Source organism: Drosophila kikkawai, chromosome 3R (genome assembly GCF_030179895.1).
Source record: "Drosophila kikkawai strain 14028-0561.14 chromosome 3R, DkikHiC1v2, whole genome shotgun sequence".
Classification (NCBI taxonomy): Eukaryota; Metazoa; Arthropoda; class Insecta; order Diptera; family Drosophilidae; genus Drosophila; species Drosophila kikkawai.
In genome coordinates this window covers 25,371,003-25,397,816 of record NC_091731.1, presented here as the reverse complement: position 1 = coordinate 25,397,816, position 26,814 = coordinate 25,371,003, and the positions used below count along the sequence as shown (strand labels likewise).

At 47.2% G+C, this 26,814-nt stretch overlaps 2 protein-coding genes across 3 annotated transcripts; both read right to left on the bottom strand.

Annotated features, from left to right (window-relative positions):
* Positions 1 to 1,422: 1,422 nt before the first annotated feature.
* svp (COUP transcription factor 2) lies at positions 1,423 to 22,706 on the bottom strand. 2 transcript variants are annotated; one of them, XM_017175206.3, is made up of 5 exons: positions 21,500 to 22,659; positions 13,559 to 13,708; positions 9,439 to 9,990; positions 3,461 to 3,618; positions 1,423 to 3,300 (listed from the first exon to the last, which is right to left on the bottom strand). In XM_017175206.3, the coding sequence occupies exons 1-5, from the start codon at positions 22,164 to 22,166 to the stop codon at positions 3,184 to 3,186; spliced, it is 1,644 nt and encodes a 547-aa protein (XP_017030695.1). In that variant the 5' UTR covers positions 22,167 to 22,659; the 3' UTR covers positions 1,423 to 3,183. The 2 variants fall into 2 exon arrangements, with proteins under 2 accessions (XP_017030695.1, XP_017030694.1); XM_017175205.3 differs by lacking the exons at positions 1,423 to 3,300; positions 3,461 to 3,618 and having other exon boundaries at positions 8,483 to 9,990; positions 21,500 to 22,706.
* On the bottom strand, positions 2,335 to 2,982 carry LOC108080470 (uncharacterized). The gene has a single exon (XM_017175207.3). It carries the CDS (start codon positions 2,980 to 2,982, stop codon positions 2,335 to 2,337), a length of 648 nt encoding a protein of 215 aa, XP_017030696.1.
* Positions 22,707 to 26,814: the final 4,108 nt, after the last annotated feature.

Below are 26,814 nucleotides of genomic sequence, written 5' to 3'. Positions count from 1 at the left end.
GCTTGGAGTCGGAATCGGAGTCGGAGCTCGTTGCTTCATTCCTCTGGAGCTCTGTGCAGTGGCGATCGGCTGTCGATCAAATTGTTATTTTCGATATCTAATTTGTCATTTGGCAGCGGCAATTTGCCTGTTGCCCTGGGTCTGGGTCTGGATCTGGCACTGGGTCCCTCCTCCGGGTTCGACTTGACTCGACTTGACTTGGGTTGAGATGGCTGGCTACAAGCTGTCTGGCCGCACGATCCTCGAGACGGGCCCGGGGCCAACTGGGGAATCCCGGCGATTATCTTGTCGGCGCGTGAAATTCCCCCGGAGCTGCGGAGGAATTGACCTGCAATTGATACCAATCCACGGCAATCCATTACAGGGGCTAAGCGCACAAGTTGCATGTCTCATTATTGGCAATTTCGGATCAGTTCGGGTAATTGCCCCCTCCGCGGTCCTGCGGTGGGTGCCCGGGCATGACTTGGGCATTTGTGCCGGCAACACATGATATTTGGTTGCATCACGTCCCGCTTAATGTTGGGATATATGTGCATATAGTACACATGATCATATACATATGCCCGCTTTGAGGAAGTTATGAAAGTTTTGCTAGTTCAGCGGTCATCAGATGAGTGTCTTTTGGGGTTAAAGAGCAGTTTTGGGGAGTGTGTAATGTAATTTTGTAACGGAATTTTGTTGGAATGTTGTGAATGACCTGGATTAGTTATAGGAGTTCTGGTTTGGGCTACTTTATCTGAAGTCCCTCGGAGATATTATGAATTCTAAAGAATATATAATCACACATCCACAATTAATACTTTTTCCTGTAGAATAAGAACCTTTCTTTGCTATTTGTTTGTAATAAATCAGATTTTTATTTAACCAATACACATTTAAATATTGAAATAAAACAAAAAGGAAAACAAACACTGTTACACTAATTAAATACTTAAGTACATTTCAATGAACGCCATAAACATGTCGAGTCCCTCTGGTGTTGATGCCGATTTTGATGCCTGTCTACCGTGATGAGTCTACAAAAATCGGTGATAAGGATACATACAATACAAACACTCCGCACACCCGCCGACAGTTGCCTTTTAATTACAGCTGCATCCATTATTTATTATCAGTAGATTTACATTATTGAATACCTCGGAATCACACTTAATATGTATTTACACGCGTTTACGTGATGCATTCAGAAAGCAATTGGATTTTTTATAATATTTATTTAGACTTAATTTGTATTTCATGTTATTTACACAAGTTCTGTTCGCATCATTGTTAATTTTCTGTCAATGATTTATTAATACGCAAATTGTTTTCGAGCAAATCGGAAATGTTTTTTCGATTACTAATCTTATATACAGTTGGGAACGAGATTCCTACCCATCGAAGGAGGATACCAAAAATGAAAATCAAACGCAATACGGGGAATTTCATTATAAACGCAAATTTTTATTATTACAAAATATAGAAAACGTTCATACTCTATACACATAAATAAGATAATGCTTAGGCTTAAGAAAAAATCGTTTAAGAACTGAAACTTGCACTGAACTTTTGTGTTTTACTCGTTTTGATTGCTAAATAAAAAATTCGCTAAATTTTGTATTCATATTCAAACGATACAGGATGCCCCCTTGGCGGCGTCTTTGAGATGCACGCGAGAGGGGAAAACTAGTCGAGAATTGAATTGAATTTTAAATTTTACTTAAAGTAAAAATAAAATTGCTAAAGCACACATAAAAAATTGCCACACATCAAGTAAACATAGCTTAAAATTTTTGGTATATTTCTGCAAACCACTGGGAGTAGAGTTTCATCTATATATTCATATATGTATATTCGTATATATGCTACTTTACATATATAAATATTTCAACTAACTTTATGTTTTGTCTTTTGAGAGGATTACGGAGATGTCTCATTCTTCTTTCGACTTCCATCCTTAACTTGTTCAGCTTTTCGAAAATTAAGTAGAACTCAGTGCCATTTAAATATTATACACATTTATATATAAAGACATTGTGTGCCGCCATTTTTTGGGTTTAACTTTTAAAGTTCTCTGGTATATGTCAGCTGAGATTTGGCAGCTGTGGCGGCCTAGAGAAAAAATTCAGGTTTTTGTTTTCAAGGGAACTATGTACAAAATTACAAGAGAAACAAGTATGGGAAAATTACACAATTAAGCTACGCGGCTGCTCTTCCTTTTTCTTTTTTTTTTACATTTTTTGATTGAATTTTTTTTTTTTTTGGGATTAGTGGGTTGAGGGGCGGTTTTTGGAGGTGGCGGGGTATCTACAAGGTTGCGCTTTAGCCCCATTTCTAGATGCATAAATAATTACACTACTTGACATCCACAATGAGAGGAACTTCGCTGATATCGATTAAATTTGGCGGCGATTGCTGCTGTTGCTGCTGCTGCTGCTGATGTTGCTGCGGCGCCACGGCTGCTGTTGCAGTTGCCGTGGCCGTTGGCGTCGATGAGGCAGATGACAGCGATCCGGCCGAAGACGAGGAGGGGATGGCCGCCGTGCCCAGGTGATGATCGCCGCTGCTGACGCCGCTGTTGCTCGCCAGCAACATGCGCTGGTGGTGCTGTTGCAGGCACTGATTTGCATTGACTGCAGCGGCGGCCATCATCATGGTGGCGGCATCGCAGTAATTAGACAGCATCGTTGTGGTGTTCACCGCGGATGTTCCCGCTGTCGCCGGTGTCACATATGCGCTAGTTGGTGTGGCCATATAATCGGAGTTGCTGTGGCTGTTACCGTTGTTGCTGCTGCTGCTGCTGCTGTTTGTGTTGTTGCTATTGCTGTTGCTGCTGCTGGTGCCGCCGCCGCCGAAAAAACTGCCTGAGCTCATATGATTGTCGCTGTTGTTATGGCTGTAGTTGTTGTTGATCTGCTGATTGCAAATGTTGCCGCCGCCGTTGTTAGTGTTGTTGCAGCCGATGCTGCCGCTGCTGCTGCTGCTGCCGTATGTCGGCTGCATGACAGCAACATTGGCGAGCTGGTCATGACTGCTGGCGACAACGTTGTGACTGCCACAGCCAGCGACTCCGACTCCGATACCGCCACCGACCCCGAGACCGCCAGGAACACCGCCGCCTCCGCCGGGATTGATGTTGAGCGTTGCAGCCGCCACAGCTGCGGCCGATGATCAAGTTGTTGTCAATTGGCGCCACATCGTGTGTCACATCGAAGGCAGATAGGGCCACGAGAAACTGTTGCCGCTCAGCAGCATGTCCCGGATCAGCGTTTCGATTGGCGTTTTTCCGACTAGACGCACAAAAAACAATTGCTCGATGACCTGAGCAGGGAAAAGGGTGAGAAAACAGAAGGGAAATATTTAAAATAAATAGGGGGAAATGTAATTTTAACTAAACAAACCCCTTAGAATAATTTAAAGTTAGGATAATCAATCAATATGTGTGCCCCATTGTTATAATTTCTAATCAAATAACACTCACTTGTGAGGAGACCGTTCGCAGCGATGGCAATCTGAGGAGCAGCTTGCCAAATCTCGTGGGCTGGTTGGGGTACTGTGTCCGGCAGTACTCCTCCAGGGCGCACTGCGACTTCTCTTGCAGGGATTCGATGTGCGTCACGTCGGACAGGCCGCAGGCATCTGCAATGGAGGTAAAAAGCGACAATAAGTACTCTGCGGATCAACAATGTATCGATGCAAATGCCATACAAGGCTGATACTCTTTCTTTCTTTAAGGCAGTTCACCTGGCGCCGGGCGGAAAGACTTCAGACTGCCGAGTGCCTGTCAGACAAATAACTGAACATGAGTCGCTGCCACGCCCACTGAATACAACACAACACAAGAGCCGTGGATCGATGACGAAACTGGGAGATTACGTCATGTTCACTTGATTTATGTTCAATTGAAGGCGCTGCGCGTGCTCTACTGAGAACGGCCGAGCAGTCGAACAGCACTTGGGTTAATTAAATTCGGGAAAATTGAGCCGCAAGACAACGCCCTGTCCCTGTCCCCGCCAGAGTCCATCTCTTGGTTGCTGGCCAGTTAGCCGTGGCATTTAATTGCAGCAATGCTGGATTGCGCATACGCAGCGTGTGCCGCCGAGTGTTAATTGCCAGGCACCAAAAGTTTGCTTATCAATTGCCGCCGTAAACACATCAACAAAAAATCCCAACGATCGCGACGAGCGGTTCTTCTATTTTTGTCTATTTTTTTCCTTTACTCATATATATTTTGGTGTCCAACTGTTTGAAATTCAAATTAGACATCAGCACTTGTAAATTTGCATAGCTCTAAAGCATTTTAAATGGTTGCTGACGCCGAGAATGGCGTTTCGAAATTGCATATGAAATTTCGGTTGCTTAATTAGTCACCGTCACCGCTCAACATGAGGACGGAGGACTCCATGGCGCACAACAGAGGGGAGCTCGGAACCGCCGGCAGATACATATATCATTTTGCAGTTGAGCAGGCTGGGTTAATGATTGGCGATATCATCGTGATTCGGGCTCAAATATCCGATTGCCCAGACTGCATGTCGTTAATGGCTCTCCGGGCACGCAACTTCGAGTCCGAATCCGAGCTGGCCATAAAAGACAAGTGTCAATTGAAAGCCAAAACCATGGCTTGTTCGCTGTTCGGCCTGGGCTCAGAGATAAACAAACTGGCAAATGGAAAACATTCGGCTGCAGTTATCGTATAAATTTCCTAGAGGCCCCCACACAAAGCGCTTAAATCAAGTTAAATGATTTGTCGCCGGAGGCAGCAGGAATTCAATTAGCCATTATTAACCATTCGGCCTCATAAACAACGATCGGCAACGAGCGGGCCAGCGAGCGAGCCGTGGTAACAATCGTGAAGCTCCGGCGATACAAATTAGACATGGTCAGTCTGGCGAGCTCAGCGAATCACTTCATTGGCCATGGCCATAATTGTCAATTGACTTTCCATTAGCCCGGTCGATCCCCTGGAATCGAGATCCGCGAGATCCCAAAATCGAGAAAGAAAATCATAAGCGCAGAAGGAGGCCAGGCCAGGCGAAACATTTTGGTTTCATTGAAATGCAGCGGAGATGACGAGGAACGGCTATGGGATGGGATTTCTCAGTCGAGGAGTTGCATGCGCAAAGTGAAAGACATTCCACTTCCAGGTCGGGCAGCGGAGAAATGCACTACCCAGATCGAAGCTTTCTCGAGGGGATCCGAGGCTCCGTCTACGTCTGGGCTTTGATTTTTGGCTCTTCGTCTTGGCTCCAGCTTTGTTAACTGTTTTCGGCCTGTAGTTATGTATACCCTACGAGCCTGGCTTCGATTCGTATTTGTATTTGCTGGGGGTTTTGGATTTTCGGTTTTTGGTTTTCGGTTTTGGGTCGTCGCAGTTACTAACTCAGCGAGGGAGAGATCGTGACCGCGTGTTTTAAATGCATAATGACCGTAAAGTAGTTGGCCAAGCGGCAGACATACGCTCGTATCGGAAAAGGAGCACCAGAGGGGGCCAGGAGGGTTGTTTAACAAAATTATGAATTGCTGCATTATATTTTATTAGATTTGTGTTCTTTATGGCTCCAAATTCTGGCCGCGCAGTTCGTGCCGCGACCGCCACAAACAGTTATAGCTTTATTTAGTTTTAATAAGGATCGGGTCGCGCGGGGTCAACTGTGGAGACAGGCGACCGCTAAGGCAGTTCCGCTCCATCGACTAAATCTTGGGTAAACAGAGTGGGAGAGGGACCAACCTAATATCGAACGCGCCCTTAATGATTCCAATCAACCAAGGCCCAGCAGAGTTACTGTTAATTGCCAGACTTCCAGCCCCAGTCCCAGTCCCAGTCACTGTCCCAATCCCAATCCCAGTCCCAGGCCCAAAAGGCACGTCTCTAGGCAATGCAATTTTCAGGGGAAAAGTAGCGCAGGCTTCGGGGCAATGAGGCTATGAGCCAAAGAAAAACACACACAAAATGTTGGTCAAAAAGTGTGGCCAAGACATGAAAGCTACAACTCTTAACAACTGCAGCAAACGACAGCAATCAGCGGGGCGAAGATGCACCCAGCCAGGTTAAGCCTAGCTAGGCCAGGGCTAGGCGAGGCAGCCGGAGGAGCAGACATGTCGTCAATGCGCCGCTGAAGATCTAGTAAGTCTATACCCGGTACTTTACTACCGCGATCGTGTCTCGTCTCCCACAATCTCGCGGCTGAGACCACGGCGACTGCACAGCGATTGATCGGCTGCAGTTTATGGACTCATGCAGCCAATTCAAATGCAATTGCAGCTTGCGAGTCGGTCCAGGGTCTCTGGTCTCCGGTCTCGGATCTCGCCATCTCGGGCCTCGGCTCTCGGGTCTCTGGTCTTAGCCAGCGAGACCACGAACTCCACGCCACACACGCCCCCTCAAGAGCTGCGCTTAGCTGATCTCGGCTTGCACTGGGAGAAACTAAGGAAAAACAAAAGCTGCTAAGATATAAGGGAATACTCCCTTAATAGAAAATTCTCCTAAGGCTTAATCTTCATGGTTCTTTGTTAACAGAAATTTAATTTTTTTAAAACATGAATATACCCCTAAAACTTATGCTTTTTCCCCGTGTAGCTTGGCTAGCGACACACACAGCGTTTCGGAAATTGTAAAATTATTTTCATTGCAAGTTCGGCCAAGGCCTGGACATGGTCCATTGGCCGACTGGAGTCGGGCTTGTAAGTAAGCGACATAAACGAGTGTTGTATTAATGTTCATAATGTGGTATCTCGACGTCAATAAACGTCGCCACGGCGAGCAGGGGAAATGGCTGGGATATGGCCGAGCTAAGTCGGCTCAGATCGGCGGAAAAACAATTGCGACGTGGAGTTGGACAGCTGGCTGACACGACCGGAGGAGGGGGAGATACTAAGTCAAAATTTCACTTTTCCCTCACCGAACTTAAGCCTGGACTTAATTGCTAACTTAGCCTGGGCTAGAGAGACAAAGAAAAGCGCGGTTCACTCTATTTGCATACAAAACTTCCATGATTTATTTCGCGTGGAGGCTAATTGTCGAAAAGTAAGTATATATATAAGGTGGCTTAAAATATTTAAATTATTCGCTTATGAGCTGGTGTGATTTATTTATATTTGTGTGTGCATTGCGTGTGCTTGTGTTAGGCGTGCATGTGTTTCAGTGTGAGTGTGTTTGTAATCCCAAAGTCCAGAGTTTTGTTGCCACGTGCGGATGAGATTAAATTTTGTTTGTTTTTGTGTGAATAGCTTTGTTAAAAATGAAATAAAAATGTGAAAAGATTAGTTATAAATAAATGGGTGTTTGGAAAACGGAAAACAGTAATTTTTGCTGAAATTATGAGTGTTAAACTTGAAAAAACATCAACCAAAATTAGGGTTTTCCAATGAGCTGAAAAAAAAACACATATGAAAATTCCTTTACCTTGGGTTATGGTTTTGCCTTTTAATCTTAATCAGAACAAGTTCATCATTTTAAGAATATCAGGCAAACTTGATTTAACTGATGGTTTAAATACAAATTTCTTTTGAAATAATTTCAACGGTAGATTTTTAAAAAGTTCTTTTATAAATAATTTAAAAATTTGAACTTTTGCAATAAATTAAATTTACATACTATATGTATAACTGATAGTTATTCTTAAAAAAAGATATATAGAATAGTTTTAGCACGGAATAAAATAGAATTAACTATAATTTCGCATTAAAAATCGATTAAATAATTTTAATTTCAATTAAATTAAGAAATTAAAAATAGCTAATCAAAGATTTACTTTTTTGTTGAGATTGAAATGGTTTGAAATCTATATTGTAACCAATTTAATATTTAAATAGAATTTACAATGAAAAAATAGTTTTAGTTTCTTTCAAATTTACGGAAACTAAAACCAATCCATTGAATTAGATGTACATTTTTCATAAAAAACTTGTATTTCAATTATTTAACATTTCAAAATGCATAAAATCAACTCATGATTGAATATGTATAAGAAATCTGAAAAACCTGTAAAATAATGTTCTATAGTTCTAAAAATTTTCAAAAATAATTCAAATTTAAACCACAATTTAGTAGGATCTCAAAGGCAAATTAAGGTAATAAATACAAAGTATACTTAGGGGTGGACTTGACCTTGCGGCTCAAACGGGGAAATGTTAGTTTGTTGGTTAATCAAAAATAACAAAATATTAAATAAAATAAAATATAAAATAAATAATTATATAGTGTTAGTTCACCAAAATAAAGCAACGAAATAAAATACTAGAACTAGTCAACAAGCGATTAAGCATTAGTAACAGATAACGAGTAAAAACACAGGCCAGGATTAGATTTTTGTTTAACAGCAACAGCTTTATATATATTCTTAAAGTTCTCTTCTCTCCTCCACTATCGATTCTTGGCATTCGGTTTTTGGCAAAGTTCTCTAGGCGAATCTAAGCAGTTACCACTAGACTAAACTAGACTTAGCGTAAGGCAATAAATAGGTAGATACTAGCAGTAGGCACTAAATTAATGTACAAGGGCTGACCTCGCGCTATACAGATACACATACAGATACGGATACATTTACAGGTAAGTACAGGGGCGTGACTCTGCGAGATCCTACAACTGCCATCTACTGCCGGCCAGGCTATACGGCGAGTACCTGTAGCTGGGGCTGCCGAAGGACGCGCTCCCACCGCCCGCCGAGTGGGCCAGGGCGTGGGCGTGACCCACTCCCACTCCGAAGGGCGTGCTGTGGTGGAACATATCGAAGGCCGAGCCGAAGGCGGCGCGCGGTGGCGTTTGGTAATGGAACATAGCTGCCGCCGCCGCCGCAGCCGAGGGCGTCTGATAGGCTCCACCGGCCAGCGAGGAGGAGGAGGAGGCGGTGGACACGGATGTCACTGGGACAGAAGAGGGGGGAGCAGCAGGAGCGGGAGCATGAGCGGATGTCAGCGAAGTACTCAGCGGCGAGGCGGTTAGGTTGCGGGAGGACGAACCGCTTTGCGATTGAGTAGGAAGCGAGGCGCCCAGCCCGCTGCTGTTGTTATGCCCCGTAGAGGCCTCGCCGCCGCCGCCGCTGCTCGGAGGCGTGGCTTGTGCCTGGGCATACAGACTGGCCAGAAGGTCCACCTCAGAGCCGGAGCCGGTTGCATTGCCATTACCGGCGGGCTTGAAGGCACTACCAGCGGAGGGCACCAATGGAGCAGGAGCAGTAGCCGCAGAGGCAGAGGCAGAAGCCTGAACCTGCTGCAGTTGCTCCGCCTGCTGCACTGCAGCCTCGACGCCGGCCACGCTCTTCATAAACGCCGCCAGATGGAGCGGTGCCTGCTGTGGCGCCTGTGACTCCAGCTCGAGGCGATTGAGTTCGTCCAGGTGCTCACGCACCACGCCCAGAATGTCGTCGTTGGTCGCCGGGGAGCTGCCCTTGCCGAGCAGTGCTGAAACCTTGGTGAGCAGCGCCGGCACATCCTTGTAAAGGATGTCCAGCAACTTACCAGTGGTGAAGAGCACAATCGCCTTGAGGCAGGAGTACTCCGCGGAGTCGACATGCAGCGCCTTCAGCTTCTCCACCTGCTCCTGGAAGATGCGGATGTGATCCATGAAGGCCACCACACGGTCGGCGGCCATCGGGGAAGCGTGCAGGCCGGCGGCCGCCAGCAGCGGCGCCACATGGAGCGGCATGCTGCACTGGCTGGCGTTCAGCACGAACAGCTCCGACCAGACAAGGCGCAGGAGGGCCACCTGATCGGTCACCTGGAGCTCCGGGAAGAAGGGGATGTTCTTGGCCCACTCGACCGCCGAGAAGAGCAGCCGCGCGGCCAGCTCGCAGATGTTGTCGATGCCCATAATGTTGTTGGGCTGCATGCACTGGCCGTAGCGGGACGTGGGGTACGGCTCCGCCCGGAGCAGCAGCGAGATGTAGGAACTAAGGTACGAGTGCCCATTGAAGCCAGCGATGCCCATGGGGTCTCCGTTGGCGATCTGGTACTGGCCGTGCATGCCGGCCAGTCCGGGCTGTGTTGGCGGAACGCGGCCACGCTGGACAGCTGGAAGTAGAAGAAGGATGAACGAAGTTAGTTTGGTTTTGGAAATAATTTTCATTTAAATTGTGTAATTCCTAAATACTTAATCTATATATCTTCTGAATAAACCACTTCTGAGGCTCTTTAAAATCAGATCCTTGGAAAGGAATAGAGGAGTCCCGCTTTTGTTGCTCTTATTTTGACCGCCACATCACACGCGGCACAATGCGAGGCATTCAAGTCTGTTGGCAAAGCTGCCACGGTACACAATGCCCTGTCCAATCTGGATATCTGGATGTCTGGATATCTGCGATCTCTGACGCATCTCCCGGGAGGGAGGGAACTGCGTTGTGGCCGTTGCCGAGCGTCCTTTGTCGTAAGTCCGAGACATCGTCATAAGATACTTTCCGCCACCCCAGAGGGTACGGAAAAAGCATTTCAACCCCTTTGTACGTGTTGTCGCAACTGCTTAGATATGCAAATTGAACTAAATACTTTCAGCGCATCTCGCGGATACACACACACACACACATGACGTGCATCTCTCGGATACCTCAGCTGCGGACTCTTGGCAGATCTCAAGCTGGCAGGGCAGAGCAGAAGGAAATATTGGACAGGTCTTTGCCGAGAGTGCGGCCGAACATATAAACATTATAATTAACAATGTAAATGCTTAACAACCGAGCTATAGCTAAAGCAGCTAAATGGAAAGTGAAAGGCCTTTTGAACTCTCGGGCCCGGAAACGGCATTTCCCCAGACATCGAGACATTGACATGGACGTGGATCGGACAGGGACATGGCTATGGCTGTGGAAGTGGATGTGGATATGGATATCCAATATCTGCTGGAAGTTAAGCGCAGCTTGAACACGCTCTCAAGTGTTGGCAGCTAGTGACATGTGAGCGGGAACTTGAGCACGTGCTGGCGGAGATTCATTCATTAAGCAATCAGCCAAGAGGGCAACTCGGGCCAAGGGCCTGCTCACTCCCACTCCACGTTCCCGTTCCCATTTCCATTTCCATTCCCAGTCCCTTGGCTGCTGTAATCTTCGCCAGATCTCGAGGTAAAACCACAAGCTTAGGCAGACTCTCCTTTTTGTTTTTCGGTGGCTTCTTCGCCGTTCTTGCGGTCAGACAGTTTTTTCCCAGGCGCATAAATAAAAGGAGCTGGACACTGGTCGGCGGACCGGTTTGCATCATAGATCACCAAGTGCAGGAGATTGTCGGGCTACTCCTCATCCCCCTGCACTATTACGCAAATGTATTGTGTAAATAAGTGTCGCCGTCCCGCTTGCTCCCCCGGCTGGACACTGGTCAACTGGTTGCAACCCCCGGCTTAATTGCTCCGCCAGGGCAATAAACAAACACCTTCGGAGCCAGGACAGAAAGGGATTTCCGGATATGTCCATTGTGCGGACTGACCAAAAGCACCATCGCCTTGGCTTTCTTTCCAAAAGACGTTACGTTCCGGGCTGCCAGTTTGTTCCAGGTAGAGAGAGATCTGCCAGGTAGAGTCCGAGTCCCAGTACCAGTTCCAGTTCCCGTCCACTCCAGCTGCACCACCATGAGCTGTGATCAATAATAACGTCTGTGCAGTTTAGCTATTGCCTTTGCTTTGTTTCACTCGCGGATTCGAGTTATTGGCCTGGCCCAGGGCTCCGATTGCGTTGGCCAGATTGCGCCAGAGCTCTAGGTGTGCCTAGGATGTGTGCTGCCCGCCAAGGTGTGGAGGTGTAAAAACCTTTGCTGACCCACTTTTCGGGCCGGCAAAGCCAAGTCTCTCCAACTAAGCCTGGCCATTGTTTGCCTCTGCCCCGAACTGCGAAATGCGTTCGAACCAAGCCCCGAACTGAGCGAATGCAGGTGTTGGTTGCAACCAGTGGAACTCGGAATTCCGGGGGTCAGGGTTCACGAGCAAGAGGTCAACCCCTTCGAATGGCCGGTTTCCAAGTAACTCCCGGTAAAAATCCCTTCAAAAAATTACAATAAATTCAAAATAATTTAACGCAATTTCACTACCCCTAAAAACTTGTTTTTCCGCCGAAGCTGACCAGTTCCATCCCACTTCCCTTGACCAATTGACACTGCAATTTAATTAGAGCGACCCGGAACACTGATTTGATGTTGTTTTTTCAGGTTTTTCGAGGCTTTTTGTGCGCCAAACCCGTACAATTCCCTGACCCAGGGTCGCTCCAGGCACCACCTTTGTCCCGCTTCGCAGCTAAGTACCGTGCCCTCTGCCTGTGCCCAGTAAAAAAGAGGGTAAAACCCAAGGAAACCTCCTATGCAGAACCGAGATTTTCTCACGATTTCTCAGCTATGATAGCGAGGGACTAGTTTTACGCAGAACTTGTCATTAAAGAAATGTGACTCAACGGCGAGCAGCTCCAGAATGTTGCTAAAGGTGTTGAACTCTTTTGCGTTTACGAGTTCTGGGGCAAGTTCGAGTGCCGCCGTGTGGAGAAATAGTGGAAATAGTGGACTTAATGGGCCCAACAGGTAGATCGGACCTGGGCACAGACTGTGTCATTAGCCAAAAACTCGCCTAGGTAAATTTGAAATGCTCTTTTCACAATCCGTCGCCGGCGACTAAATAAATGTTTATATTCATTTAATTACAAGTGCATTGAGAGGAGGCTGCTGTAGCTGCATTTTAATTGCCCGTAGTCGCCATAAATTAACGTTTTCGTTCTTAACCCAAATCGATGTGTACACCGCTCAGACAGACATCTGTAGTCCGTAGCTGTTTCTACTGCTGCTGGCTATTAGCATTTTGCGAAAAACCTGTCAATATTAGTGCAAATAATAACAGCTTAGCTGACGGCTAACTGCGGTCTGTCTCTATCTTTGTGTCCGCGCCTCCCTGACGGACGCTAATTGTTAATGCTGACAAGTGTAACTGGCCATTGTGACTGTCTGTCTAGCCAGGCAGTCAGTCAGTCAGTCAGTCAGTCAATCAGTCGGCCAGCGGAGTCAATCAGTCAGTCAGTCACTGCAGTGGCTGCAGGAAAACGAGTCTCACCCAAGTATGCCAAATATTTGGCTTGGCTTCGCTTACAAATTAGTTACACATTGGGCTGCATTCGATTAACTGATCAACTACAGCAGCCTGGGGTCCGGCGTTTCTCTCAGTGCAGGCTCGCTTTAATTATGGACCAGCGATCGAACAAGTTTGCATCTGATCCCCGGGGTCAATCCGCCTAATTGTCTTTGCCAGAGCAGAGCGACTCTCGTGCGTGGAAGCTGGGTGGAGGAGCACTTGGCCTGATCCCCGCTGATCCGCTCTGATCCGCCCTGGCCGGCGGCCACATTCCCTGGCATAGTTCCTGGCACCCAAATAACTCAACTGATCCGCACCGAACCGCGCGAACCCGATTCGCAATTGTTTCGCCGTCGAACACATTCCTAGCATGTGACATTTAGTCATCGCTGCTGCTCTACTTCCGTTCTTCTGCCGTTGATTTAATTTATTTTGTTTGCCATTGCCTCGGGGTTTGACTTTTAATTGACCCACAGCCCGGCACACTGCGATGGCCGAGTGTCGTTCTAAATACTAAATATTTGTTTTTCTGAGTAGGCGAGTGAGTCTTACCTTCGCGCCGCATGCCCATCTTGAGGCACTTCTTCAAGCGGCAGTATTGGCATTGGTTGCGATGATGCTGATCGATGGGGCAGTTTCTGCTGCCGCGGCACGAGTATGTGAGATTTCGTCGCACCGAGCGCTTGAAGAAAGATTTGCAACCTGAAAAAAAAGAGATACAAATATATTTATTAAAATGTTTAAGTTAACTGAAAAATCAAAACAAAACAGAACCTTCAGGCCTTGCCTAACCCTTTTTTCCCTTGGCCATGTTTCTGTTTTCAACAAATTCCTTGGCACCCGTGACTCCACTACAAGAACCCTGGGGGAGTCGTTACCACTTGTCCCCCAAAGTGAGTTCCAGCTGCACTCCTTGACAAGCTGCGCAGCACCAGAGCGAGACCGCGTCCAAGTTCCTGATGCCCATGTCAATGGTCATGTTACACGTTTCATGGCTTAACGCCTCCCATAAAATTACCTTTAATGGCTTTCAATTAACAAAGTGTATCTTGGCCACGGCGCGATACTGCCGGGCTGCCATCCATCCCCCTTCCGAAAATAAAAGGAAAATAAAAGAAAACTGGCAGCAAGTTCAAGTTCGGCCCGAATGCCACGAATTTACTGTTAAGGCAGACGGCCAGATCAGCCACGGCTCGTTGGGCATCGCTTTTGGCCACAGACTCAGCATCAGCCACAGCTTCAGGTTAAGCTAGAGCTTCAGCCTCAGCTAAGTGCTTTGGGCCACAGTTGGGTGTTGTTGTAGGACAAGCCAGCGACACGGCAAGTTAATGTCGCCGACGCGTATCTAAACATGTGTATCACCTGGGCCCATTTTCTGCATAAAGACAGACTCGCAGCTACAGCAGGCGGGGGAATATACGATATACGATATACTACAGTACGTACTATAGATATATGGGAGGCATTGTCAGGGCTTTCCTCGGCGGACCGAAAAAGATTTCTCACAATAACTCAAAACAATGGCATATGCTCATAAAATTCGTTTTAAGCTGTAAAATCATCATCAAACAAAATATGTAAGCACTGAGCGTTTATGCAGACTCGATCCCATCCCGGCCCCGTCCATATAGCATGCGATCACAGGCTATAAAAGATCTTCAATGCCTTTTTGCCATTGCGATCGTGTGGCTTCAGCCTCCCACCGAAATGGAAACAAAACGTGGCCCGCAAATTGAAACTGATCGAGAGTCGAAGTCGATCACCCAATGCGCTGCATTGGAGAAATGTGAGGGGGGAATAATAACTGAGAACTTAATCGGTTTTGGTAGGTATATATATCAAGGGGAACTCCGGCTTAAAGGGATTTTAATTAATGCTGGCAAGTAAATATATTTATAGCGGATCCAACACTGTCCTGGCATATCTGTCAATCCATAAGATCGATTTCCATTCGATTTGCCCAAGCAAAGGGCATTCACTATTCCTTACTTTTGGCCAAAACGGCTGCATGGACCAAACCCAAAGAGCCAGCTACGAACACATCTAGGCAGCGCACTCACACACTGCCAGCCTTTACACCATATGATCTACGAATAACGATATTGTACCCAGTCACGATTTCTGCCAAAACGTACCGTTGCCTTACCGTTCGCTCCCCGCTCCCCTGGCTGCGCTTCGCCTGTTGTGGGAGCGGACTGCGGACGGACGGAACTTGGCCCGAACCCAGAGAGGTAAATAAAAGAACTGGCAACAGAGGCAAACTGCCCATATGCGCCTATCGCAACTCTATCTAGAGCTGCAGCACCGAGTATCTGGGCATCCAAGTATCTGAGTATCTCGCGGGGCGGAGGCGATCCCCAGCGGACTTTGCGATGCGAAAGATGCGCGTCGTTATTGATGAAGATACGAGTACAAGGCGCAGATACCGTACACCAAATCCGCGACGGGGTGGAGAGGATATCGTGTTATATCAATAACCGAAAAAGGGTGGATCGCTGAAGCTTCAGCTTTGGCTCCAACTCCTGCGAGTGTGGGAAGTGCGGGCTGCGAAGCCCTAGAATCCTAGCCCTCTCTCTCTCTCTGTGGAGAGCCGCCTCTTGTACGGCTTCGGCTTAAATGGTTGAGAGCGGTTCTGTGGCCAACTTTGCGGTAGTTTCAATTACCGCCTCACCTAATTGGCGGCGGGTGGGCGAGGAAGTCGGCTCGCGTGTGCTACGCGCCATAAAGCGTTCAATACAGTTAGAAGGGGTTCCGAGAACTAAGCCCAACTTAGCCGGGCTAAGCTAAGCGCTTTATTAATTGAACTTCCTGAAAGTGAGCTGAAATTGCTCGTATCTATCTGCGCCGCACGAGATCCCCTTGCCGCTTGGCTGCGCAATTTAAAGCGTTAAATTAGCCGCTGCGCCAGAGTATCTGAATCTTTGGCACACACACTCTCCGCCGGCAGATGGCCCAATCAATTGCGGCGGCCCAACTATTCGGATTTCCCATTTTCCATTTTCCATTTGCCGTTTTCCATCTCCAAGCCGCGGTCAATGATCGCCTGGCCCAGAGGAAGCTCCAAGCTGCAGTCTGCCAGCTCCAAGTCAAAGTCAATAGCCACAGACCTCGCCTTGACTCTGGCTCATTTTCTAATTATTAATGCACACAGCGAGCAGCAGTCAGCGGGCAGAGGGAGGGCCGTCATTAAGGTGCAATAATTAAATGTTAAGCTTACACGGAGTCAGTGTAATTAGCGCGCCAAGACCGCGACTGCAACTGCCACTGCCACTGCCACTGCCACTGCCACTGCCACTGCCACAACTCCCGTCCAGAGGCTAGACAAAATATCTGGAGTACAACCGAAACATAATTACAGCCCCCGACAGACACGAAGCCGCAAGTAACCGGGCTCATTCAGCAAAATGCACTGATTATGAACGGGAACAGGTGCCTGCCTCTCCCCCGCGGAGTTTATTACCCAATATAGGTCAACTGTAAATCAAATGCCCATCTGGGAATCCAGAATCCGGAATCGGAGCAGTCAGCCTTAGCTGCCTCGCCAGCTAGCTTGACTCCTCATTTGCATCTTCCATATGTCACGTTGCAGGCAAGTACCGGAGAGAAGCCGAGAATGCAAAGAGAACGCCGCCTCAGATAAGCGATTTAGCTCCGATTTAACTGATGCTATGCGGAGTTATGCCGCGGCAGCCAGTCGAGCTACGAGTCCCGGCCCGACTCCGGTCATGCACTCCGCGCGATAAGCGGGGTTATGGCCAGAGACCATCGTCTCTCGGCCATGTTGCAACGCGCAAGTGCGGTCGCCGAAACGTGCCCCAAAGTAGAAGTAGAAGTAGAAGAAGTTGCAGCCAGCTCTTTGCTGGGCCTGATCGATTAGCCGAACTTGGTTGAAAACGAAAATTGCGCATGAAGTGGCAACAGCAGCGGCAGCTTCGGCCCAGAGCTCGCCGTGGCAGAGATCCCAGTCGAGCAGAGCTTAACATAATTAATTAAACCGTTACATTATAAAGCGGATCAAGTCGGTAGTTCACGATTTCCTTACTCCAGAGACTCTCTTTTATTTCGGGGGCCTTTTTCGAAATCGCATCGTGTCAGGATGAATTTTTTGCGCCTCATTTTAAGAGGGCCCCAGACCCAGTAGGAGTCTGGTGACTTGGAACTTGGAACTGGGGATCCAGAGCTGAGATCTGGGAGCTGCAAGCTTCAAGCTTCAAGCTCAGTCCGGGCTAGCTGCTTTATTGGCCCGAACATTTCTTCTAAGTACAACGATTTGTAGTACAAGCCAGCTTTTAATGATTACAATGTCTGTCTCTGGCCGGGATTTGCAGTTGTTTCTGCTGTTTGTTTTGTTTCCTCTGTCTCGCGCAATATCAGTACAATTAAGTTTTGTTTCGCTGATTCTCCTTTGGCCGCCTTTAATGAAGGGTTCAGCCGAGGGCTCATTAATGTTGACACAGCGCCAGGCCGAGTTTAGCAATGCCATCATCCTATCCCACAGAGGTATGATATTGTGACAGCGAATGGATATTTTTCAGGCTGTGCCGACATGGAAATTTGTCAAAATAAATATTGAGGCCATAAGTTATGCCGCTGCCGCACATGGGACCCCTTTTGGGGAGAGCTACCGAGTTGTAAATCAAGAGCCAACTGCACGGAAGTTATAAATGTTTATCAAAAGGCGATTTATTTGATAAATGTTATGGGGCAGCAATTGACTTGGCTGCCTCTGCCGACAAATGCAAATTTTAATACAAGCCCCGAATTTATTTCGCATTTTGCTAATTAATAAATAAGAAATCTGCTGGCTGCGAGCGTCGGCCACGCCCATTACCCCCAGAAAAAGCCCCAAACTGCAAGCTGCAGGCTGCAGCGTCATAAATTGCAATGCTCGGTGGGCGTTGTTAATTTTCTGCATTCGTATTTACTTTGTGGCTCTCTCTCGCCGGAATGGGGGAGTCGGGGTAGTCCCAGGGGCTCGTATCACAGACAGCAAATTGATTTATGTTTGGCTTTTGTTAAATGCCCAGAGTGGAATGAATTTCCACAGCGAAACACGAAATTCGGCCGAGCGCCATTTAACAGATTGTCAAGAGGTGCAAAGTGAAACGCAGAAATGTATCTCGTATTTAATACAAAATAAACCATTTAAAATGCTGCCTCCGCACAGAAAGGCAATAAGAAATTAAGCAAAATTTCAATGGTTATTACCCCTAAATTGTATATCTGTTTCTAGAATTTTGAATTTGTTTCAAAGTAATAATAAATGTATATATATTATAAATATTTTCTAGGGAAAGTTTATATTCACTTGTATCTGCTGCAGTTTCCCCTTAAAATTCTTATTCTTCTCCTTCAACTTATTTATTTGCCCACATGATAATGAAGTTAATTAAAAAGCCACACATGTGGAATACAATTCTGCACAAAGGAAGAAGACGGAGGAAGCGAGCCTCTCCCTCCGCCGAGATACAAAGATACAGAGATACAAGACCACGTTCATCTGCGACATCAAAAAATTCGGACATTTCCAGACCCAAAGTTCCTACTCTGAACTTCCCCTTGCCGAGGGATTGGGAGCCTGGGCTCCGGGATTTAGGGTTCTGAGACCTAATTGCCGAACGTGGGAATCTATTTAAATGAGTCCGATGTAAGCTCGTTCGCGGAAAATGTAGCAAATGGAACGAGGCGAGTTGGGGATTATTTGTGGTGCTCAACGTTGACAATCCAGAGCTGGCGGCTGCACTTCACACACATTATTTGTGGCAGCTAATGGGCTCGGCTGGCGCTTAACAATTAGTTGAGATGGCAATTTTTTACCACTCTTTATGGCTCCCCGCCACTGCGTGGAGCTCGGCCCGATTCGGCTGATGTTTGCCTTAATTAATTGCATGCCAGGTACTTAGTACTGGCGGTAATTTTTCGTAAAATTTATTTGTCATTGTCATGTGCGCGCAGCAGATAAATTATGCTAATTCCCGCCTTAACATGGGCGCTGAGATAGTTTTCTTGTCAGAATTTGAAATTCAATAGGTTCGAAGAACACCAGGTTATGTATTTTTAATATTTTCTGCACACAAACATGACGGCGCTGATTGATGGTGCAGCCAAGGCGGACGACGAGATACGAGGAATCTCGGCTTTTGGGGCCACTAATAGCCATGACAAATAGCCAAATTAATTGGAGATCCAAGTGGGGGAAGCTGCAGGAGGCAAGGGGTCTTGCCACATTAGAGCCATGCACTACTCATCATTAATATTATCAAGGCGCTTTTATCAGCGCACATTTTTCAGCCGACGAACCGTGACTTTTTCGAGTCGGCTAAAGGTTATGGTTGTCTTTCTTAAGGCCCACCGATTCCTCCCAATTTCACCGATCTCCGCCGCAACAGCTGTGCGCGAAATCAAACAAGTTGCCACCACAATGGGAGGATACTAGGGATCGGGATCGGGAACAGGAACAGGAACAGACAACACGCATAAGCTACAATTAATCTTGCAGCTACGAGTCTACGACGAGGGCTGGCGGGGTGTCTTGGCATAAATTTCACATATTCGCCCTGAAACCTGGAAACTGGACAGGCGGACCGAAGGGACGTCCAGACAGACGGACAAGTGAGCACAACACAGGCACAGCCAACAGCGGACAGAACTCGTTCTCTTCTAAGAGCCACGAAAGTATCTGCACCTTGAAGTGAATCAGCTGAAAGGACGCGACCAGGCACATTATGGACTCTCGGGTTCAGCGAAATATTCTTTTTTTTTTTTTCCTAAAAGATGGTACAAAAAAAAGAGGAACAACCGAAAGCCTGAAAACGCTGGCAATGATATGGGCTGTATGCGCTTTATTATGATTTTTCCTACGTTTTATTTCGCCTGCATTTGAGTGAAGCCCCGACCGAAGCCTAAGCCGAGACTGAAGCCGAAGCTCAAGCGCTGCCAAGAGATTGCATAGAACAAAATAGATTGCTATCGTGGCAACATCATCAGGCCAACAGGCAGAGCGCGAGATACTCGTACTCGTACTCGTACTCATGCCACACTCACATACTATGCACGAGAGTATGCCATTCCAGAGGGGCGGTGGGGAAACACCTTCAGAATGCAACGAGGCGGTCACAGAGCCGCATATCTCCTGATTGTTGCTGTTGTGGGTTGCGCATGCGTACAAAATGCTCGGTGATTAATAATAATAGCAGCGCCTACTAAGCCCCAGCAACACCCGCCACAGTGGGAGCCATCCGCGAGCGGAGTATCTGGCAATCTGGCCGAGTATCTGTATCTGTATCTGGGCCCACTGTGCCACTCACTTCTTCGCGCGCTCTTCGCTGCTCCAGTGCCAGAACATTTGAAGAGATACGAGCATGACAAGTTCAACTTCAGGCTGCACTAAATGCCAGAGCGCGCTATCTTCCCCGAATGCAGTTGCCCATCTCCAGATACCCCAGACTCCGGAACTCTCCTCCTCCCCCCAAGAGAGACAATACGAAGGTGGGCGCTTCATTTAGCAGCCCAGACGCCGCACAATTTGCATGTTTGCACAACAATTGTTTGGCTTAGGACAAAGCACGGCCCGTATTTTATTTAGATAATAATTTTTATCTGACGATAAGCGATGAGCAGCCAGAAGCGGCTGCGACTAAGGCAGTGCCAGTGCGTGCCCGGGTCGCTCGGGGGGCACAGCTCGCCGTATACATTTCAAGAGCTCTCGTGCTGACACTTGGAGTGTAACGGTATGCTGACCGGGAGAAATGATGCAGGGAAGCATCTGGGAAAGTGACTTGCTCAAGGGACTAGGAGATCATCGAAAAATCTAGACAGGGAACCCTAACTGGGCTTATTATTTTGGGAGTTAGTGGATAAATATTTTCTTTTAAATATTTCATCGATTTTAAATTAGGAAAAGAATTGGGAAAAGTTTAGCAGGACAAAATCTAAGTTTACTACAGATTACAGTCTAAACTTGTAAAAATTCCTTTGAAATAGATATACTGATTTTAAAAATGCTCAAAAATAAGCACTTAACTTTTGAAATACTATTTTTTATTTAGCTTCAATCATAAAACCAAATATTAACCAAAAACTTCAGTACGCTATAAAACCTCTTAGGGTCAAAGTGCAAGAGCTATCTTTTGGATCATAAATATTGTACTTTTTGCTCGTAAAAGAATCTCTACATGATTTGGAGCCCAATCACTGCCCATTCCCAGCTGCATCGCCTGGCTCCCGCCAAGATTTGCATGGCCCTGGGAAGCGAGATGAAGACACCCACACCTGGCCATCTCCACAGGTAAGTGCCAACTCATCATTCTGCCATAATTCACCGAACGAAACTGTCAAAAATCAGCGGCTGGCAGGCAGGCACGCTTTTGTGTCCGCTTTCTATTACGGAATCCGCGCGCTAACCATTTTCTGGCTGGTCATTCCCATCCCGAAGCCCATCCCGGAGCACTAGTGCGAGATATCAATTGACCCCCAGAGACCCCCGGTACTCACCTTCGCAGGTAAACTGGCCGTAGTGCTTGCCGGAGCTCTTGTCGCCGCAGACGACGCACTCGATGTTCTGCTTGCTGTCGATCTGTGATCCGCTGTTGCTGCTCTGCGAGTGCGAGCTGTTGGCCTGGGAGCTGGGCGTGGAGCTGCCGCAGCCGGTGGGCTGGCCCTTGATGCTGGTGAGCATCTCCTGGCCGCCGCCGCCGCCGTGTCCCTTGATCAGGGGCAGCATGTCCGAGTTGTGACCGGTGGGGATGCCCCCACTGGAGTGGTGTCCGCCGGCGGAGCCTCCGTTGGAGCTGGGCAGGCTGGAGAGATCCTCCTTTATACCGCCACCATGGTGGTTGTTCTGGTTGAGATTTGCCGAGAGGTCCTGCTTGATCACCGCCGACTGTTGGCTGGCCACGCTGCTGGGCGTGGTCTGGCCGCCACCGGCGGACACACTGCCTCCGGTGGTGGTGCCTCCGGTGGCCAGAGAGCCACCAGGACCCGCCGATGCAGCGTGCAGGTGACCGCCCAGCGAGGAGGAGTGCGGCTCGTGCCAGGCGCCGTGCGGCGGGACGCCCAGACCCATGGACCGCGAGAGTCCAAGGTCGAAGGCGGACAGCTCGGCGCCGGACTGGGGGCGCGGATTGAAGAAGCCGGGAGCCGTGGACGGGGAGGCGCACATGACGCCGCCACCGTACACGCTCAGCGAATTGTGCGTAATAATTTTGGCGGCCGGCTCGGAACACGTGTTATAATCGCTGGAATACACTTTCGCGCTGCACTCGGAGTCCTAGCTCGTCTCGTTAATATTTGTATATTTATTTTGTATTTTTAGTGCGTTTTGTGCTTTGCAATTATTTACTAAATAAATAATTTAATTTTTTAAGTTGAGCACATCTCTTAGCACGCCGCTGTAAGCAAACACTTGGCGTTTTTTTTTTTTTCGATCAGATTCAGATTCAGATTAAGATTCAGATTCGATTTCCCGCTCGGCACTCGCGATGTGTGATGGAAAAGACTTGGAAAATTTTCAGGCACTGCACAAGTACAAGAAGTATCTGATAAATGCGCGCGTCATGCGGAGCAGCGAAATCTCAGCTGGTCTCGTACGGTTTTAGAGCCTGACTGGCAAAACATTCGTGGCAAAAGGTACACGACCCGACCCGACTCGACTCGACCGTTTCGACCTAACGACACATCACACAAATCTCTCTCATTCCACGAACACAGGCACACCACCACCGCGAGTACTCGTGCCGCGCCGCTCGAACTCACTGCGAATGAACGGTGGCTGGCGTTGAGTGGAAGTCGCCGCTCCTGCTCGCACCGGGGCAAGACCTTCGAGGCGTTTGGCTGATTTGCCACCACCACCACCACCACTACTCCTGCTGCTGCTGCGACGGCACACCACCACCAGCACCGAAACCACCACACCACCAAGGGGGCTCGGGCTCTCCCGCTCTCTGCTTCGTTGAGTGTAGTTCACTCAGAGCGGCGACTCGGTTCGACTCACTCGACTCACTCGTCCAACTAGAACCCGTTTTCCTTATTAGATCGCTGCCGGGCGCATCTGCCAGATACTGTTTACCGTTAAGGTTCTTTATCGCAACTTTTCGCTTTTCTTGTTATTTTTCTTTGCCAAGTTTCTGCGACTTTAAACTGAGTCTCCTCCCCGAAATATCAGTCTCTGGCTGTGTTTGCCTTGGCAGGAGTTCTTCGCTGGTTGGTTGGCGGCCTTAAAGTGCGTTCTAATTTGTATCTCGCGGGTATTTCACTGCTTAAAGACTGCTTCTTATCAGCTGGCCAAGAGTTTGGCCGCCATAATGGCCGTTCTTGGCCAAATGTTTGCTTTAAAGCCCCGTTTCCATTGGTGGCTGGCTAGCCCTGATAAGTTAAAAACACATAAGATACAGAGCTATGATGGATATCTAAATATCAAGCCAGGTGAAGCAAGTCAAGGATGCAGTCTGGGCAGTAATTAAACCGATTTTATGACCAGCTTTGATTGAGCTCTACTATTGATTTTGATGCCTTTTCTTGGCCATTAAAAGCGAGTCATAAATATTTAATAGATTAAGTTGGCCCACAAATTATGGCCAATAGTAAAATGTGTCACCTTTTCCGCGGAATTCCTAGCTTACCCAACGCTGACCCCAATATCATGTAACTTATTATTTACGCTCAATAGAGCCCGAGTTTACGACTGAAGCCCACTGACTGCCGTAATATAATTACAATATTTCCCAGCTAATTGGATCAGTCCCGGACTTTTACTTCACGTGTCTCGGGCGAGGCTCCGGCTCCGAGGGGCGAAAGTGCCAAAACATGAAGTCATAACCATAATTGAATTCCCTCCTAACGAGGACACCTCTCGGGCTGCTACGCGTTTTGTCCATTTGCCGGCCGTGTTGTTTCTTTGTCTTAATCGGAATTAGCATTTTCAAGAGGTACTATTTGCACGCAATCGCAGAAATCACGGGATGCCACGCAACGCTCGGCCGGCACTTCATTTTTCACCCGACCAGAGCGGGCGGAGGCGGAGTGGGTGGGAATATCGGAAAAGTGTCGCTGGCTGTAGAGTTGCAAAGTTGCAGGTCCAAAGGGCCAAATTGTGGGCACCGCTCTTTGCACTCGCCTCCTGCGGCGGGGCGGGGCGGGGTGGCGCCCTCTGGGAAGGCCAGAGCGAAGTGCAAACGTACAATTGGATGATGGACGATACGACGATATGCTGACTGGGGCAGTTTCACTCACAGCCCAATTGGACTCACTCTCGCGCCGAGTTTCGTTAAGTTTGCTCTCACTCGAGTTGGGCAACGCCTCTGTTGGTCGCTGTTGCTTTCTTGCTTGCACTGCGTAGCTCCATCTCTTTTGCGAGCATGTCCGCCTTATCATTAACTGTATCGGAATTTTGCTTGCCTTTTTTTCGAGTGTTTTTTTTTTTTTGGCCCCATAAAAGTTGGGTACAAAAAGCGTGTGTGTTTGCCTTTTATTAACACCGCTATATGTCTCTCTCTGGCAGCCTCCAACGGCGGAGCCTAATTCAATTGCGCGGCGGCGCCTCTTTCGTTTCTCTTTCGCTCTTCCTGATCCTCCCGCAGCACATCCTGGCTCCTGTGAACCTAATCTCGGGGGTTTTCGGGGTCTGCTCTTGTTAGTCCTCGTATGTGGCGGGGAACTCGTAACTCGCCCAGCCCCCCTTGGGGCCACCTCCTCCTGGCTGTCGACTCTGGCGGAGTTCGCGCAGTCAGCCGGCACCTCCAACCCCTGTGGGTTAAATACTGACAACCCCATTTGAGCGCCTTTTTGCACTCGCTGCCACAAAGAGGCCAAAAAGGGGGGGGCCGGTCGCCCCACTCATTCGCCCTTGTTGGCCATTTTTTTTCCCCAGCACTTCTGCCTCTGCTTTGGACAGTTCATTGAAAATGGGACAGAGGAGAGAGGGCGGAAAGGGGCTGAAAAGTGGGGGCAGAAGGATGGAGGAACATCTCTAAAAGCTTTATGCTGAACTACGGCTTAGTGGCATCTGATATCATCCATAAACTCACCATCACTATTTTTCTTTCTCCTCAAGGATTTGGTTAAAATTCAAGAAATTTTAAATTGAATTTGAAGTTAAAAGATATTATTAAAATCCATAAATTAAGTATTATATTCCACACTGTTTAGAAACAAAAACACATACATATCTATAGGTATATAAACATTTTCCAACCGTTATGTATTTGAAATGTCCTGGAAATATTTTAGAAAATATTAAAATAATTTATGTATTAATACAGCCTTAAGCCATTTGAAAGTTCTTTCAAAATTAAAACAACACATAAATTAAGATTAAATCGTATCCAAAGTTTAGTTTAATCCTTCAGCAGGACTAATACAAAAGTAATTCTTTGCCATATTTTATTTAGAAAAAACTAAATGTGTATAAATTTGTGTATATTTCACAGTTGGCTCTCAAAACAAAAACTGCCGTCACCAAGTTACTTTTTAGTTGTAGCCTGGCCAGCACATGCGGATGCACAGACGCACTCAAATGCATCCTGCAGCCAGTTCCAAGGACTCTTGCTTTCTCTCCAGCATGTGCATATTACACAGGGGTATACATATATTTTCGTTCCGGCATGTATCTGCTCCCGTTCCCGGAACAAAGGGAAAGCTTGCAGCTTGCAGCCGGCTCCCCTCTCCTTCCGAAATAGCAAATAGAAAACCAACTGGCATATAATTTACATTGTTGCTTGTTTCCTGCCCCCACCGACACCTCCCACCTCCGCTCTCGGCCAACTTTTACATTGATAAATTTTTAGTAATTCCTCTTCTCTCTGGGCTTTTTTGCCTTTTGTCTTCCGTCGCTGGCAAGGACTTTATGAATAAGTGCTAAAATGCCAGAGACCAGGACCGCAATGGACCGGGCCATGTCATGCTGGTTAAACTGACGAGCACGCGACCGCCCCTTTGCTCCTTTCCCTCGCTCTTTTCTACGCCAAGCCCCCTCCAGGTCCACCCCTTGGCCATCTGCAGCATCCTTTTTTTAGTTTGGTTTTTTTTGCGGAAAAAGTTCCCTCTGTTGGCTGTTGTTTTTAGCCCGATGATTCATTGTGAAAGTGGAGCTCCGTGGTCGTGGCTGGAAAATGCTTAAAATGTATTCCGTTGCCCGGAGTCGCGCACACAAATATCAAATGTTGCAGACTACAAAAAAAAAAGTAAAGAAAAACAAAAAGAAGTTTTCGCTGTTAACAACTTTGTTCACCCAATATGCTTGATGGAGATTCGTCATCGCTTAATGGGTGATGTTTGCCTCAAAAATTAACTGACGTGGTGTTTAAAGTACATTTTTTTCTTAGAAATCTACTAAAGCATTCATGGAAAAGATTTTAAACAAGCTTTAAATCATGTTTTTGTATATAATTTAAAGATTATTTTGATTTGTTAAGAATTGTCAATTTAACATGTTATATTTAAAATGCAAATTTGGCTTAAATTTGTGAGGAAACAAAGGTCACTATAAATGTCTTTGTTCAGAATTTACGAGAAAGTTTCTTGTTTCATTTAAATTAAAAAGTCAAAGCTTTAACTTGTAGCTGCACATTTTAAAACATTATTACGAGCGTCTCCATTTTGCGCTGTCAGTAAAGTTAAACTGATATCGATTTCAATTACTTTTCAAGCCACATGACTTTCTGTGAACCAATTAAAAATCTGTGCTATTATTGTGTCTTGCGCTTGTCCATTCGGAATTGCCTTTTGAGCCAAAGAATCCTTTCCCTGGAATTCCGGTGTCATGCGAGCCACAAAGCTAAGGGTTCGTTTGTCGCTTTGGCCACAGGGGGGAG

Coding starts and splice junctions, on each gene's coding strand:
- LOC108080470 (XM_017175207.3), bottom strand. CDS start 2,982: ATGCAGCCGACATACGGCAGCAGCAGCAGCAGCGGCAGCATCGGCTGC.
- svp (XM_017175205.3), bottom strand. CDS start 22,166: ATGTGCGCCTCCCCGTCCACGGCTCCCGGCTTCTTCAATCCGCGCCCC. Junction 13,709..21,499: donor CGGCCAGTTTACCTGCGAAG/GTGAGTACCGGG, acceptor CTTTTTTTTCAG/GTTGCAAATCTTTCTTCAAG. Junction 9,991..13,558: donor GATGGGCATGCGGCGCGAAG/GTAAGACTCACT, acceptor TTCTACTTCCAG/CTGTCCAGCGTGGCCGCGTT.